This window comes from Pongo abelii, chromosome 2, assembly GCF_028885655.2.
Source record: "Pongo abelii isolate AG06213 chromosome 2, NHGRI_mPonAbe1-v2.0_pri, whole genome shotgun sequence".
Classification (NCBI taxonomy): domain Eukaryota; kingdom Metazoa; phylum Chordata; class Mammalia; order Primates; family Hominidae; genus Pongo; species Pongo abelii.
In genome coordinates, this window is record NC_085928.1 from 114,261,060 (window position 1) to 114,278,317 (window position 17,258).

At 42.3% G+C, this 17,258-nt stretch overlaps 1 protein-coding gene, 1 long non-coding RNA gene and 1 other non-coding gene across 4 annotated transcripts in view; 1 reads left to right on the forward strand and 2 right to left on the reverse strand.

The window, feature by feature from the left end:
- The window catches only part of LOC112132632 (uncharacterized), a 109,854-nt gene that overhangs the window by 65,014 nt on the left and 27,582 nt on the right, over positions 1-17,258 (forward strand). Inside the window, exons 3-4 of one of the 2 annotated variants that reach the window (XR_010139213.1) lie at positions 2,663-2,940; positions 6,499-6,685. The exons of the other annotated variant lie outside the window; for it this stretch is intronic. This is a non-coding gene — a long non-coding RNA (uncharacterized LOC112132632). Of the gene's footprint in view, positions 1-2,662; positions 2,941-6,498; positions 6,686-17,258 lie in introns of those variants that run through there. 2 annotated transcript variants of the gene reach the window in all.
- Positions 1-17,258, reverse strand: part of MYRIP (myosin VIIA and Rab interacting protein) — a 443,644-nt gene that overhangs the window by 15,718 nt on the left and 410,668 nt on the right. The window contains exons 12-15 of the mRNA XM_002813907.6: positions 15,399-15,593; positions 6,530-6,691; positions 786-890; positions 613-673 (exon numbers count right to left, since the gene is read on the reverse strand). Coding sequence (XP_002813953.3) covers positions 613-673; positions 786-890; positions 6,530-6,691; positions 15,399-15,593 — 523 coding nt within the window. The remainder of the gene's footprint in view (positions 1-612; positions 674-785; positions 891-6,529; positions 6,692-15,398; positions 15,594-17,258) is intronic.
- Positions 10,710-10,843, reverse strand: LOC112132892 (small nucleolar RNA SNORA64/SNORA10 family). Its single transcript, XR_002914594.1, has one exon. It is a non-coding gene; the product is annotated as a small nucleolar RNA SNORA64/SNORA10 family (small nucleolar RNA).

Below are 17,258 nucleotides of genomic sequence, written 5' to 3' on the forward strand. Positions count from 1 at the left end.
GATAAAGGCGACATGACTGGCATTGCCAGATCCTTTCTAGATTGGACACTGTGGCAGATACTTTTGGTGTTCTGTTCACTTCTCTTTGACAGTCACCATTCCAGCATATTCCAACAGATCCTACAGCAAATACCACCACTCTGTCTTGGCTCATGCATGGGGCAGGTCAGAAGTACCAGGGAGTTAATGCCCCTAGAAGTAACTCTCAGCCAGAGATGGATGGGAGTTTTAGAACAAATATCCCATCTCCCTGCCCTTTGGGCAGAAAACTCAGGTGCAGCCAACATTGTCTCCCAGAGGTCACCAGGAGGACTTAGCCTTATTTGCCCAAAGAAATAACTCGTAATTCAAGTACCCTGTATTGATTGACTTAATTTCTTTCTCTGAATCATTTATCTTCTTCTTAGCAGTGCACCTTCCAAACAAGCTACTTTCACTCCTATCTTTGTCCCAGGGTTTGCTTCTGGGGGGACCCAAATCAAGATAGACAAGAGCAATTCTGTGTGAGAACACTCCATTAGATCTAATTATCAAACTCAGGTCTGTGTGTTACCCAAAGTAAATGATTCAGGCTTAATTTTTTGGTAGCTTTGTGGTTTTAATTTAGCATACCTTTCACCGGTGGAGCAGGCAGTTTCCTCCTTTGCTGCCTTGATGTATCTATGGTTTGTACCTACAAACAAAACACAATGAGCAATATACCTTTGCAGAGCCAAAGATATTTTATCTTCTAAATTTTCCAAGCCATGTAACATTCCAACAGAGGGAGAAAGGGACAAACACACCTGAGTCCTTTGCTTCTGATCCCGTCTTCTTGTGAAGCGCACACATGGTGCTATGTTTAATCCTGCAATGGTCAGGGCTGAAATCCGGCTCTCAATATCCGAAATCTTAAAGCAACAGAAAGACAAGATTGGCAGGGAGAAAATACGGAAGGGGAAAATATTTCTTAAAAGTGTTAAGAATTTATAAAGACAAATCTACTTTGATGTATGCTCATTCATTCATTCATTCAACTTCTACCAAACACTTCTCTATCTAGTATGTAGCAAGAAAATAAAACACAGGCCTTTCCTTATAAGTTTAAATTTCTAGTTTGTTAGCTCTAGAGCATGTCAACAATCCTGTCAGAGTATGCCTGGAGATAAATGAAAGCCTGGGGACATGATGGGGACCCTGTCCCAGGGCCACCTGGCTCAGCATGGGGGTGAGAAGTGGTCAGGGAAGTCATAGGATTTATATGTCCTGTCATAGTCATTTATATGTCCTGCTTTCTTCTTCCATAACTTCATGAATCCAAAACCACAGCACCAGGTTTTAGAAGGGAGGCCTAGCAGCCCCTGGTTCAAGTCCATCTCCACCATTAAGAAGCCAACCAGCCTTGAGAAACTCTTTCCCCTCTCTGGGAATCATTTTCCTCATTTGTAACTTGGGAAGGTCAAGAGAGAGCTCAGATTTTCTTCCAGCAGAGTCTGAATGCAGAAATGGAAAGTAAGAACCCACTTAGTGCCCAGAGAGAACCCTGGTCCTCCCCTGTCTCCAGAAATGAAGATATTGTCCCTGCTCTTAGAAAAGGGCATTATGATGTGCCAGGAACCATGCTAAGTGTTTTAAATAATTCTATGAAGTAAGTACCATTATCTTGGTTTCACAGATAAGGAAACTGGCTCAAAGGGGGATAAGTGATACACCCATCATCTCACAGCCAATCTGGGCAGTGCATGGAATTCATGTCAGTGGCCATGCTCTTGTCACATTGCCACAGTCTGAGAGGATGTGCCAACATCCGGCATGGGGGACGCTGGAAAAGGCAGGGAAAGGCTAGCAGAGTCAAGGGAAGAGGTCAAGATTCTGCTGAGATGGTATATTCTGAGTGTTGTTAGGGAATCAAACAATAAGCTGATGGTAGACCCCAGCCACTGTGTGTGTGTGCTCCACACATGAGGTCTCCATTGCCTCCCAGCCCTCCACAATTCTGTGCTACTCAAGACAAATTTGAATTCTGCTGTCATTTACTGAGGGCTTCTTTGAACAAAGTCTACTGTGATAGGAGCTATAGGAGGTACACAGAAAGATTGAAGGGTCAGCAAATTTGGAAGATGCATCCCCTACCCCTGAGGGGTGGCAGTCATGGTCAGAAGAGGAGGAGGAGGTAGGTGAAGGCCAAATCTGTGGCAGCTGGTAAGAGAATACAAGCTACCCAGTAGCCAGCCCCAGAAGGCGCCACTTGAGTCCTGCCCTTCCTGGTCCCCAGATGCCTTTCTGTTCTTAATCTTCAAATTTCACATTAAGAACTGCATTCTTTTGGTTTATGAACCAATAAATTGCACAAGCCTCTGAGAAAAGTTGCAGGCTAAGCTTTTACCAGACATAAGCAACTGGTGTGGATTAGATGCTCACATTCTTCCTTGGAAGCAGTTTTGATGGAGGGCCTTGCTCAGAGGGCCCAGGGAAAGAAAAGGTCAATGGGAAAGCAAGCTGCTGACCTCTTCATTTGTGGACTATCAGGTTCTGGAATAAGAAAGGGCTAATTTTTCAAGTTTCAGTCCATAGGACAAAGAAAGAGGAGGCTACTGAGGGCTGATTTTGCCTGTATCTTCTCTCTGTATATAATTATGTCCCACTTCAATTATGTCTCTATATAATTATGTCCCACTTCTAGAACTGCATGTCCAAGGAGTTATACATTTGCTAGAAGGGGATGACCAATTCAGCTCTGAGTTTCCTGGGAGCCAAAGCCAAGAGCTCCATGTCCACAAAATCGAAGACCAAGTACTCAGAAGAACAGCTTTTCCTGATACAAGTAGTTAAGAGAAGCTTTCTCCAGGAACCCTCATAGAGACAACCTTGCATGATGCAGTGGACAGCACCCTTAGCATGCTCCACAAGGGTCATTCTGCAGTCTCTTTCAGCACTGGATAACGGCACTCTGTCTCAAAGGTAGACTCTAAGTTGATAGCATCCTTAGACTCTGTCCTAATATTACCAAGAACACAATTTAGCATATGTACCCCCCTCAATGGGGACCCTCCTACCATCTTGCAAGAAATCCTCTGTGAGACTAGACTTTGGGTGAGAACAGACAACAGGGAGTTGGAGGCTTCATTCTCTGGCACCAGTTAGCCTGGTCGGGAGAATTTCCACATGCTTGGAGGTGCAGTTGAGATAATCCACAAAGCTGAAGGCAGGGTCAACAACCTCCCATGCAAGTTAAGGACACCTAGGCAAGTGTGTGTATGCCTGAGGGCAGGACCAACACATTTCCCAGGAAACCACACAGCACAAACTGGTTAAGAATATGGGCTGTTTAGCGCTGGATCACGCCTGTAATCCCAGCACTTTGGGAGGCCAAGGCTGGTGGATTACTTGAAGTCAGGAGTTTGAGACCAGCCTGACCAGTATGATGAAAACCCTGTCTCTACTAAAAATACAAAAATTAGCCGGACGTGGTGGTGCATGCCGGTAATCCCAGCTACTCGGGAGGCTGAGGCAAGAGAATCACTTGAACCCAGGAGGCGGAGGTTGCAGTGAGCCAAGATTGTGCCATTGCATCCTAGCCTGGGCGACAGAGTGAGACTGTGTCTCAAAAGAAGAAAAAGAGTGTGGGCTATGAGGTCACGAAATTTGGATTAAAATCCTGGTTTTATCACTTTCTAGGTATTTGACCTTGGGTAAGTTTCCTCAGATATAAAAGGAGAATAGTAGCAGTAGCTCACTTATGGGGTTGCTGAAAAAAATAAATACAATAATGTGGTAAACCATTAAGGACAAATATCTAGTACAAAATAACGCTCACAGAACATTGGGAATTATTGATAACATTATTGTAATATTTAAAAATAAATGAAAAATAGGCACACATTTGAACACATGGAAAATGGACATTTGGAACTCTAGAATTTTCTGCCAGAAAACATGGCTACAATAATTTAAGTCTAGAAAAATGTGGAAGGGGGAATAGCTATCCAATAAAGGGGGAATAATTTTCTAATAAAATCCTCCCAAACACCCATAAATATTACTTCCTGCAAAATCATTCAAGAAGTATTTGCTACACAATGTAACAGAAAACAAGTGATTTGATTCTACTTTATATATCTTTGACAATAAATTGATTAAGTCTTGGGTGAAATTTATGGAAAATAATTTTTTTTTGAGGAGAATTGCTGTTTAGCCATTCTTACTGATAATAGTCAACAGGGCCATCTATCTGATGAGCTCATTTCTAGTTCACAGCATTGACCCATCCACAGAGTGGAGAATTGTGCCCTTTCATTCTCTAGAGTGGTTAGTGATGTCAGGAGTTGTATTTTTGACTCAATAAAGTGAAAATATTTACTTTAAAAATAATTATCACCTGAGAGTGTCATCGTCTCTGTGAAATGAAAATAAAATCTCGGGACCCCCAATTCACTATGCCAAAAGGGAGAAGTTTGGAAGCTGATTCACAACCCCCTCCTCCCTGTCCCCCAAAATTGCCTTTCCTTTTGTTCCTAAACTGATAGCTACAGATAGAAGGCCACATGTCTTCACAGCTTCCATCACCCTGACAATGTAAATTAATAGCTTATCTTCATGGGTTACAAGACAAGAGGAGACTAGAAGTTGTCCCCTCACCCACCTGAAAATAAATGCATATTTGACTGCTTCCTCTACTCTCTGTTTACTTTTACTTTATCTTATGTAAAGCACAGATTTACTGAGTGCAAGATGAATACATAGTTGACCATTCCCTTTACCCCTCCTTTTCATGTGCAATGGGCAGATTCACAAGAATGTCCCCAAACCCTCCCTCTTTCCCTCCATCCCTTTCCGCTCCTGCCCACTTTTCCCCTTTAAATATCGAAACCCTCAAAATCCTGTTTGGAAAAAGTGTGAGCCACAGATCCTACTGTGGTTTCTGTTTCTTTTTTTCTGGGTGCATCTTAAATCTTGGCTGAAAAGAAAAAAAAAACCCTCTAAAATGATTGAGACTCACTTCAGTCATTTTCTTTGATTTATGTCTCTATCCAGATGTGGTTTTATTGACCACAGTTCTCCCAATGATTCAGTTTTAAGATGCAGGATCTATCGCAGTGGCTCACACCTGTAATCCCAGCACTTTGGGAGGCCAAGGCAGGTGGATCACCTGAGGTCAGGAGTTCGAGACCAGTCTGGCCAACATGGTGAAACCCCGTCTCTACTAAAAATACAAAAAAAAAAAAAAAAAAAAAAAAATTAGCTGGGCGTGGTGGCGTGCACTTGTAATCCCAGCTACTCAGGAGGCTGAGGCGGAAAATTGCTTGAACCAGGGAGGTGAATGTTGGAGTGAGCCAAGATCGTGCCACTGTACTCCAGCCTGGGTGACAGAGTGAGACTCTGTCTCAAAAAAAAAAAAAAAATCAGCAAACCAGAGCTCTATACTGAACTCGAGCTGCAGAGACCAGTGTCTCTCAAACTTGAGTAACACATGGAGCCCTTTTTTTTTTTTTTTTTTTTTTTTGGAGACGGAGTCTCACTCTGTTGCCCCAGGCTGGAGTGCAGTGGTGCAATCTTGGCTCACTGCAAGCTCTGCCTCCCGAGTTCACGCCATTCTCCTGCCTCAGCCTCCCAAGTAGCTGGGACTACAGGCGCCCGCCACCACTCCCGGCTAATTTTTTGTATTTTTAGTAGAGATGGGGTTTCACTGCGTTAGCCAGGATGGTCTCGATCTCCTGACCTTGTGATCCACCCACCTGGGCCTCCCAAAGTGCTGGGATTACAGGCGTGAGCCACTACGCCTGGCCCACATAGAGCCCTTTTAAAGAAAAGAATTGTCACGGGTCCCAAGAATATATCTGTAGACCCTGGTTTGAAAATCAGTGGCTTAATCCATGGTCTATTTTGATTTACAGAGTCAAAGACTACGGGAATATCTGTGAAAACTTCAAACAGCCATATTCACAAAGTCATAGAGACTATGTCAGTCAGTTCTGAAATAGCCATATCTAAATCCTCCCTGCTCCTCATGAAAAATATTGTCCTGAGAAATCTATGCTTCCAATTTCCTTCATTTGTTCACCCCATTTTTATTGTGTGCCAAATCTGTGCCAGGTATTGTGCTAGGCACTGGAGTTACATGTTAAGCCACACAGCTATAGTTCTATTCTCATGGAGCTTTCAGTCTATAATGGGGAATATTACTTAATAATATTACTTAATAAGTAATCAACAGTGTGACAAGGGTCAGAAAAGGATGGTCTTGGAGTGGAATGGAAACCTGTGTAGTAGAGAGACCTATGTATGGGTCAGGAAATTTCTCAAAGAGGAAACTGGTATAAGGTTTAAAGGGCAGTCCCATATATTATCGAGACTTTCATTTGGCAGAGAAGAGGACTACACTTTTAAAGGGAGAATTTGGCGGAATCCATCTGGAAGGACTGTATCCATGCAAACATGCTGGAGATGATGGGAGCTGATAGATACAATGGCTTTAAAGTGATTCTTGTAGAACATGGGGCTCCCTGTTTCACCCTGCAGGACCCATGTGGGCAGAGAGGAGAGTTCTCACCTGGAGTTCAGCATGGTGGACTTGGGCCGCAGCCGTGGCCACCTGGTCCTCCAGATCCGCCAGATGGGTCTCATCAGTGCCGCTGTGGATGCAGCGGGCGGCATCTTCTAGCTCAGTCAGCTGGGTCTCCAGTCCATACACAGTGCCTGCTGCCAGGTATACCTGTAGAGAGAGTGCTACATTTGAGTTCATGTCTGCAGACTTGGGACTGGTTGGGGTCCCTTGAGGGGACCCCTGCAATTCAGGGGAGTGAGAGAACTGGACTTCACATTGCAGGGGGGATGTTGTTTTTATAACATTTATAAACATTCTTCACACTTAAATGTGTGAGGTCTTGACACCCCTCACTGTCAACCACACCTTCCCTCTCCCACAAACTTTCCTGTAAGAAAAAGCATTTCAAAGTTGCTTTTGTTCAAATAGTACAAAATACATGACATCAGCTATGCAAATTGTGTATTGGTCCAGTGACTATAAAAATGACTATAAAGAAGAAACAAAGACAAAAACTCATGATGGAGTTTTGCCAATACAATTTTTGGTTGGCATTTAGTAATTGAGAAAAAAATCAGAAAACAAGAAAGAGGGGAAATAATTTAAAATAATTCCAAATTTTGAGTGAATTCTCTCTGATTAATTAGCTTCTGCGTACTTCAACGAGGTTAAGGGAATTAAAATAAACCTGAAGTTTGTAGTAGAAAAATATTTCTTAGAAAATAGTGTGATGTTAAGAGAAGCATGTATCTATTTATCTGTCAATTAGGACAATTGTTGAGAGCTATTAAAAATAAGAGAGCAAGTCTGATAAAGAAATTTAAGAAAAAGAAACATTTTTTACTTACAAGTTATAAGGTTATTCCCATAAAAGTGAGCAAGGTAAAATCCTTGAAATAATTCAGACTAAGGGATGTGGGCCAGGGTGAATGAAACAAATACCCCCTCACCCTAATCAATAATGTGATGAAGCAACCAACAACACAAGAAATGAGATGTATCTAAAGAAAGTAATTACTTAAAGAGAGGTTCTTGAGGTTTAATCAACATATATAAAATCCTAAACCTGTAATCACAGCAATTTAGAGTTGATTTGAATGAAACATATGGCCAAGACTTTAACAGTTCCCTTAACTTGAGTTAAAAATATAGCAGAGTTGAAGATGAGTCAAGAGCTCAGGTACACTAGTCATGCACTTTTTTTTTTTTTTTTTTTTTTTTACACTTAGTGATGCTGTGTTGGTGAGGGAAAGAAGCCTGAGATGTTCCCACTCTGTCAATTCGTTGGCATGATTCACTCATCTGTTTTAAAACTGGCAATTTTACAAAACATTTCAAGGTGGAGCAAAGGCAGGTACAGGTTTGATGAAAGCAAATTTGTGCATCATCATCAAGCATAATTACCTGGGCTGTGGGAGCTTTCAGCAGTGACTGGTACAGAAGATGTCACATCAGATGATTCACCAGTCATACAGGGGCCATGAATCAGATGTCTGATGGGAAGTGCCACACTTCAATTTATCTTTTGTTTTATATTTCTTTATTATATGCTGAATATGTAATTCTGTTTCATACAGAGAAGTTCTGTTTCTAAGAGATCTTCACAATTTAATCTTAGCCATTTATTTTTGTTTTTAAAGCAATAAATGATTCTTTATTGTCAAATGAAAGAAATGATAAGTATTTCAAAGGTATTTGAGTGAAGAAATTATTCAAATAATGTATCACAAAATTTCTCAAGTTGAAAAACTTCCCTTTAGAGGGTAAAAAAATAATTGGGGGTGGGGAAAAGGGGGAGAAACAGAGAGAGAGGTTTGAAGTTTATCATACTTTTTTAATACTTTTCCCTATCTACACCAAAAAAGTAAATTTATTTTAATAAGATAATTTAAAATATAAATCTACAGTTTTACATAATGAGACAACATTTGGAGTTATTTAAGTGAAACGAAATAATTTAAGCATGGCAATGGTTAAACATAACTTGACATAACTAATGTCTTGGAACCTTGATTTTAGCAGAAACATGCAAAACTCAATGTCATCATACCCTGGGATATGCATCAACCTGATTGCTATTTACATCTTCAACATGTTCATTCACTAATCTTCCTTGTTTTTTTTTTTTTTTTTCTGCCAAGACAAAGCAAGATGAAAAAGCTCCAAGCCCTCAGCAAGGCCAGAATGTTCATGTTTTACTCTGTGTTCACTAAAAGCCTACTTTCCTGGCACCAGGAGGCAGAAGAGATTTAGTGGTTTGGCACTGATACCAGCTGAACAGGAATTTACAGCCAAAGTGATGGTGCCTAAAGGACTGGAGGAGGAGGAGGAGGAGGATGATGATGATGATGGTGGGGATGATGATGATGATGATGATGATGATGATGATGACAGCATTAATTTATTGAGCCAGTGGCTAAGCCAAGGGTTTTATGTGACTTATATATGCTCATAGCAACCCTTGAGGTAGAGACTATTATAATCACTGTGTTCAAGATGAGAATTTTTATGCTCTAGGAAGGTTTAGTGACTTTCTGAGGTCTCACAGCTGGGGACTGGTGGAGCCTAGAAGTGATCTCAGGAGGGCTGAAGCTAGTTCCCTTGCCTTTATCCTCCTTGCCCTACGATGCTGTGATAATCTCAGTTGGAATGTTATAACATTTTGCATTTCAGATTTTAACATAAAGGTACTAAAGTTACTATGGTTATAGATGGATATGATATTGGCTCTGTTGCTGGCTTGAAATAACAAAAGGGTAACATGCTATATGATGAAAATGTTATTCTAGCTTTATAAAACATAACCCATTTGAAAAATGTTCACTTGGACTTGCTTGGCAAGTTAAGGTCCACTTTTGGTGAGAACTATGGTTACCATGTCTGAGTAATCTATGACTCTTTCAAACTCTAGTCATTGATGCCTATGATTGCATTCACTGGCTCTTGGTTCAACAAGGCTTTCTCAAAGTGGTTCAAGGCATAAGAATAGGTGTTTCCTTAATGAAACACCTATTTGTGATTAAATTCTCTAGAATAAAGAGTGTTAAACAGATTTCTTTACTGCAGATCTTCTCAGAGGCTTTAATGTACTAATATGTATCTCAATTTTCCTAGAAAGAGTGTGCAAGCTTCCCAGACTTATTTGACCTTAGAGCATCTTGTTGGATTTGGCTTCCATGAATTATACGTTAGGGGACTAATGTATTTCTTTCCTTGCTCTCTGAGGGCAGAGAACCACCTGAGTAACCATGATCATCTCCACAAGTTCTAGTGCTACATCCTCTTTAGTGCTGTGAGCGTTGTAGGAGAACTTTGAGAAAGAGGACCAACATCCTCTGCATGGACCTGGATTCTGTGGTAGAGCTGGGCTCCCTGTAGTGCAGGTCTACTGTGTCTGCTGCCACTGGTTGTATACTCCATGGGCAATGTGGGACAGAGCTAAAAGGGAAGTTGGGTTTGCCCTCCATTCCCTCTGAGGCTGGGGATTATGGGTTACTTACAACCTTGCATACATCCTCAAGGTGGCAGTCCTACTATTCACACCACAGGTCTGAGGATGCTATGCTAGTCGTTCTCTGTTGACTTTCTAGGTCCATTTTCTATCCTTCTTTGTCCTGCCCTGTTCCCTGGGAGGCCGACCTATTTGGACTTCATCACCAGGGCTTCCTGGCTGTCTGGGATGGGTTTGGCCAGTGGAGATACCACTGTCTAGGGCTGGTAACAGCTTCCTTTTATTGCTACTATTCCACCCTCAGCATCCCTTAACCTTGCCCACACCTGAGTTAACAGCCCCTTTCATGAAACTCTCCTCTTCCAGCCAGACCCCAACAGGTACAGCGGAGCTCTTCACAGCAAGAGTTTAAAATACCTAGAGACCAAGACATTCAACCCAAGGAACTGAGCCCCCATTGCATGCTGCTGTGGAGGCTGGGATTAGTCCTAGGTTGTTTCTGCCTTTAGGGGAGGCAAGAGCTGATTTCACAGCACTAATGCCAGATAGCAGGTGAGGAGTGTCAAAGCTGAGAGACAAGATAATTCTCAAATACCCATGCCCTCTGCTAATTAAGGGGGTTAAGGCAGTTTGTGAAAACAGGAGATTGGATATGTAAATGCTGATGTTTCTTTATCTTATGTAGCTCTGAAACCTTCAGAAGTTTTTTTTTTTTTTTTTCCTTTTTTCCTGAGGACCCGTTGTGTCCCTCAAGGAAAGAGATGCCACAGTAAAGCCAATCTGAGGTCCTGGGGAGATCCTTTCTCTCCCTCCCCATTACAAAAGCCACACAGGCGAAGCCTAGTGTAACTGGGCAGAGCTGGGAGTCTTCAGAAGTATTTTTAAAGGTGAACATTCTCAACCAAATGTTCTTTTTTTCCCCCCTGAGTCCTGTCCTGCGGTAACCAATGTTCAGAAGGCAAGAATAGTGTCACCGTTTCTATTTCTGACAGTCCCTAGGTTCCCCAGCACAAAGGAGAACAGCGGAGGAGTGCAGGACTGTTCTTTATTCTGCAGACCAACAAAAGCCATGATTTAATGAGATCAGCTGCGCCCAGAGGACAGTTTAACAACCGCGCTGGCTTCTCCCACTGCTCAGCTGAATTCCATCCTGGAGCATCAGAGCAAGGCAATGCACCCATGGCTCTGTGATCTGTTGAATTAAAGAGACAAAGAAGAGTCATCCCTTCTCTGACTCAAAAGCCCATGAATTCAAAAGAATATAGATGGGGTTTCTTCTGAGGTGAAATTTAAAAAGCTGAAGGATGGGGGAAGGGAAGGAGGAGGAAGAAGGCAGTTAACTGTTTGGGAACAGGAGAGGCATGAGGGGTGCAGAACAGGGGAGCAGTCACCTACAGACTGGGCCTTCCAGCCATGGTCCCTGCTGGGGCTTCTGACATCTTCAGTCTGTAAGTGGATGTATTTTAAATAGAAGCTGTTAATGAACCCAAAGAAAAAAAAACATACAATTAAAGGATCTTACAAGATGAAAACTCCAATAAGGCCATTGCATTCTTTTCAACATGCTCCTTGGAGGTAAAAATAAAAGGGCAGGATATCTTTGTTTTAAGTGTGCTATGAGAACTGACCATTGTCATTTAAACCAGATATTTCACACACTGTATTTTTGATACCATACTTTGTAAAAAATACATTTGTTTGCTAGTGAACCATGTCTTTAACCTTTTCAATTGTGTGTGCCCAGGATCAGGGCCATCTCAGGACTCAGCTTTGTTAGAGACACATTTAAAGAACAGAGACCCTGTGCATGAGAAGTCAAGCAGTTCTTTTTAAAAGGGGCTTCATTCCTCTGGTGTAGTCACACATCAGCTAAACATTCACTAAGTGCTTCCTCTGTGTCAGGCTCTGGGTGGTGGACTGGGGCTAGGCTACAGAAATAAAAGGTGGTAAACCCTGTTCTGGAGGAATTTGTATATCTCATTCCCAGTCTGGGGGTGATTTTGCCCTGCCCCAAACCCCTAACATTTGACAATGTCTAGAGACATTTTTGACTGTCACCCTGGGAGGGTGCTGCTGCTGGCAGCTAGTGGGTAGAGAGACCAGGGGTGCTGCCAAGTATCCTGTGCACAGGACAGCCCCCACACAAAGAATTACCTAATCCAAATGTCAATAGTGCCAGCCTAATGGGAGATAGATGAGTGAACAGAAAAGATGGAAAGTGTGAAAACTGAACAGACAGATACATGCATAGGTTTTATGGGAGCCCAAAGGGAGAGAGTCTTCAACTTTTAAAGTGAAACAAGCATGCATATATATATAATTTTATTCATAGAGATGGGATCTCACCATATTGACCAGGCTGACCTCAAACTCCTGGCCTCCAGCAATCCTCCCATCTTGGCCTCCCAAAGTGCTGGAATTACAGGTGTGAGCCACCACACCCAGCCTGCATTTAAAAAATTTTTATTTCGTGTTGTTTCAACTTTTATCAAAAAATACTTAAGGCTGGGCACAATGGCTCATGTCTATAATCCCAGCCCTGTGGGAGGCCAAGGCAGGAGGAACACTTGAGGCCAGGAGTTCGAGACCAGTCTGGGCAACATAGCAAGACCCCATTTCTACTTAAAAAAAAAAAAAACACTCTCCAATAACAATTCCTGATTTCTGGGAACAGCATTCATTAGAGCACCTCAAAAGCACAGTTGACTCTGCAGGAGCTGGTATCACCTAACTTGATTTGACATCAACTTCATGGCTAGGGCCATGCCAACTGATGATGGTGACTACCGCTTGAGTGTTAATGTCCAAATTTCTCAGTGTCACCCTTGGTCTGGAGTATTGGAAAATTCTTATCATCAGCTATTTCCTGAAATACTCAGTGATCATGAATATTTACCTGTAAGAATTTATTACACTGTTTTTTTCATCACAAATCAGGAGGACTGAAAAATCCATTACTAGCAAATATACCTGTTAGGCCAAACCAAACACACAACTCCTCAAGGGGCAGTAAGAGCTTTCCTGAACTCCAAAGTCATCAGTCACACCCACCCCTCCTTCAGGCCAGGTGCCTCTTACTTGACAGCCAAGCATTTTTTCTTCTCTTTGAATGGAAGGGGGAAATTACAAAGTCCTTTAAGCTAAACATAGTCATGCTTTGCTAAATAATGAGGATATATTATTAGAAATGCAAAATTGTGTGAACATCATAGAGTATACTTATGCAAACCTAGATGGTATAACCTACTACACACCTAGCCTATTGCTCCTAGGCTACAGCATGTTACTGTACTGAATACTGTAGGCAATTGTAACACCATTCTACTTATTTGTGTATCTAAACATAGAAAAGGTATAGTAAAAATACAGCATTATAATCTTATGAGACCACCACTGTTGTATATGTGATTCGCCATTGACCAAAACCTTATTATGTAGCTTATGACTATAATTATATTTGCGAATACCTTTTAGGAGTACAAACTAAATGGAATTGAATCTGGAGAAAGGTCAATGTAAGCACTGTCTTCTCCTCCCTCCAGTACATTGATTTTGCCTTCAGAGATGTACAAGTTTCCACAGGGAACCAGCTGACTTGGCTGATAGTCTTTAACCCTTCTAAATGTTGAAACGGATTGTGAGTACCTTCCCCATTCATCCCCTTCCTCCTTTCCAGACATCTGGTAGATCTCACCTCCTTTTCCTGTGACCCTGACTCTGAGGCATGGCTTCCTTCAGGCAGAAAAGGAGCTGGCACCAGGGAAAGCCCAGCTACCTAAGTCAGGGTCCTCAGAAGAAGCAGCAAGTAAAAACGGGATGAATGAGGCAGATGAGTCTTCTGGGCCACTCTGCCTACACTTCAGTAAAAATGGATGATTTTTCAGTAAAGCAAAATCACCAATAGGACTTGTTTTATTTCCTTTCTTTCTCAAGTGTCTTTCTCTTGAAAGCAGCAAATGCATACTTGTTCCAGGATGAGAGAAAGAGCAAAGAGTGTGTGTTTTTAAAGTTGGAACCACTTTTAACAACCCATTCTTTAGTGAATTTTAATGGGATCATTTTAGGAGTTAGCTGATGACATGCCTTTCAAATACTAATAAGAACAGCCAACATTTATTGTGTACTTTTTTTCAAGCATTATGCTAAATGTTTTATTTTCAAAGAAGAAATGTAATTTTAAATATAGTTGATGTTAGGCATTTTCCTCTTGATTGGCAGATCCACTAGCAATGGCTGGTTAGCATCCTTATTGGGGAGCATAGGAATTGGGGAGGGGGAACGATGGCAGTCTGAAGTCTAAATGTGGTCATAAGGTAATGCAGTAGAGTCTTACTCAGTTCCCAGAGTGCTTGGACAATTTTGGAGTGGAGTGTGATAGGCTCAGAAGACAGATAGTGGGCTTCTTGTTGCTAATGGCACAAGGAGGCTTGGGTGATTAATCAGAAACATAAATTACATATGATTGTGTTGGTATCTTTTTTTTTTTTTTTTTTGAGACAGGGTCTTGCTCTGTTGCCCAGGCTGGAGTGCAATGGCACCACCTTGGCTCACTACAACCTTCGCCTCCTGTGTTCAAGTGATTCTCCTGGGTCAGCCTCCCAAGTAGCTGGGATTACAGGCACCTGCCATGACACCCAGCTAATTTTTGTATTTTTGTAGAGATAGGGTTTCACCATGTTGGCCAGGCTGGTCTCAAACTCCCGACCTCAAGTGATCTGCCTGCCTCAGCCTCCCAAAGTGCTGGGATTACAGATGTGAGCCACAGTACCTGGCCAGATTGTGTTTGTATCTTAAATTAGAGAAGCAGAGAAGACCAGCTGTAGTAACTTCAGTTCTTTTGGCAACCACTTCATTCCCTGTAGCGGCACTGGCAATACTCCCACCTGGATCCCCTTGGATCTCCTTATAGTTTCTCTATACTCCTTTCCCTGCCCACTAAGCCTCAGTGTGCTTTTATTCCCAGCAGCCCATATCTACACAGGGGACTGCCTTTGGGCTGCTGGAGACACTGCCTGTGTGCAAAGAGACTGAAGTGCCTGCTGGTTGTAGGACGGGCCAGTTCTTTTGCTTTAGGTCAGGACAACTCTGAGATGCAACTTCTACTCCAGAGCTCCCTGCAGGATCAGGCTGAAGCTCCTCTTTGTGTAAGATCATGTCCTTGCTTGGATTCTTCCCTTTCCCTTACTTTCCCCATTCCCTTACCAGCCTCCCTTGGGAGCATTCCCTAATAAGTCACATGCACACAAATCCTCATCTAGGGTCTGCTTTTGGGGAATCCAACCTAAGGTCCTTCCTGAGAATGTATTTGCTATGGTGGTAGTGATGTGTGTGTGTGTCCTTGCACTCTTCATGATAAGCTACAATTTCATCAGCTTCTTTTTCACATACATTCACCCTAGACAGGGCACCTCCACGCCCTCTTACATTTTCTTCCAGGGAAGTCAGCTGCTCATCCAGTCTCACTTGGTCTGTCCCACGAGGAAATGTCCCCTTCTCTCTGTCAGGAGGGACTTGTGGGGACTCCCAGGGCCCTGTAGATCCTGCTATCAACTCCTCTGTGGCATTGATGACTTTCAGGACTTCTGTGGAGATGTTGCAGAGAGAAACAGCAGAAAACTTCTGTTTGGTCCGATAACAGAAGGGGACAGAAGACAAGAACAGCACATTAACAATGACACAGAAATTCTATGTTATCATGACACTCATCATCATGAGGTTGATTCTGTAATTCCACACACAAACACCAATGTGCTGAAGAATGAGAAGATTAAACTAGACACAGCAGAAGAGAACTGAGGGGAGGCCTGATTTGACTTTGCCTAGTTTCCGTGACTCATAATAAATTATTTCAGATTCTTGGTGAGGGAAGGAGGAAGGAGTGCTAGAGTGGAAGCTGTATGTCCTCTGCCCACTGCTGATAGTTTAATATCTCTGACCTTATTTGCTGAATAATATTCTACTTCATCAGCAAAACTTCAGTCTCAGACTGAAGTATGGTCCAGTGGGTAGCTTTCTGGACTGGCATCTAAGAGACCTGGGCTCCAGTTCAGGCTCTAAATTCACCCAGTTATGGGACCTTGGTCAAGATATTTCTCATTTCTGGAACTCATTTTTGTCATCTGTACAACGAGAGTACTAGAAAGAATTTCTCTGTGGTTTCTTGATAGACAGTGTATTAGCTCACACACCTATTTGCAAGCCCATTCTCTCTTGCTTTCTTCTACCATGGGGGTGAACAGGAAAACAGTCAATTTTCCTGCTTCCCTTGCAGCTAGGTGTAGTCATGTGACACAATTTTGACTAGTGAGTCCACAGGGAAAGCCTGAGGAGTTTCTAGATAAGCTTTTGTTTTCCTAATCAGGGGAATTGGTGCATCTAATGTCCCTTTCTTCCACCCCCACTTGTTTCTGCCTTAAACATAGACTTGCAGCTTATGAGCCAACAGAATTGAAGATGAATGCCAAACCTCCAAGTGAGATGGGGCAGAAAGACTGAAGGAGCTTGGACTCAGAGAGCACTGGATTGGGTGAACCACTGGGAGTCATCACCTGCCTTTGAATACCATGTTATGTGAAAAAAAGATCCCCTATCTGTTGAAGCCACTGTTGGCCAGGTCTTCTGTTATCTGTGGCTGAACGTATTCCTGACTTCCAGCTTTTATGTTCATGGCTCAAAATTAACAATCAATCTGGATTTGGGCCAATGTCATTAGTGAAGCAGAGGCACATCAACCCCAAAGAATTATCTGCATTTTTGAGTTCATCTGAACATATAGCATCATGCAATAAGCTGGAGATCACTGTTGCTTGGCAGTCATGGTTTCCATCTACAAACAATTTTATCTCATCACATCATTTGTAAATTAGAAGTTGAATACTGCTCACAGGCATATTTTGTGTGACCAGTAAAATGTTTGGTAAGATATGCCTTCCTAAGGTACCTATCTGACCCATATAATCTTGACCAAAATATTAATGATAGCTATGACTTGATTTTGCAAAATTTGTTCCTCTGAGTGGATTCTATTTTAGGTTTTGTCTCACTAGAGAAGGTTTCTGATGGCCCTCCCACTTCATTAGAGAGCAAAGGGGCTAAATGACAAATTAGTGGCTGAGTCTGCAGTCCAGAAGCTGACTCTGGGCTTCTGCACTTAGGCACATGGTCTCACACCTGTCAAGCCATTCTGGGGTCAGGACACATGTGCCAGAGGGCTCCTCTTTAGCCTTAGCCTGTCTGTTCCACAATAGCTGCTTGACTGACCCAATAGCCATGTTTCTGTTGGTT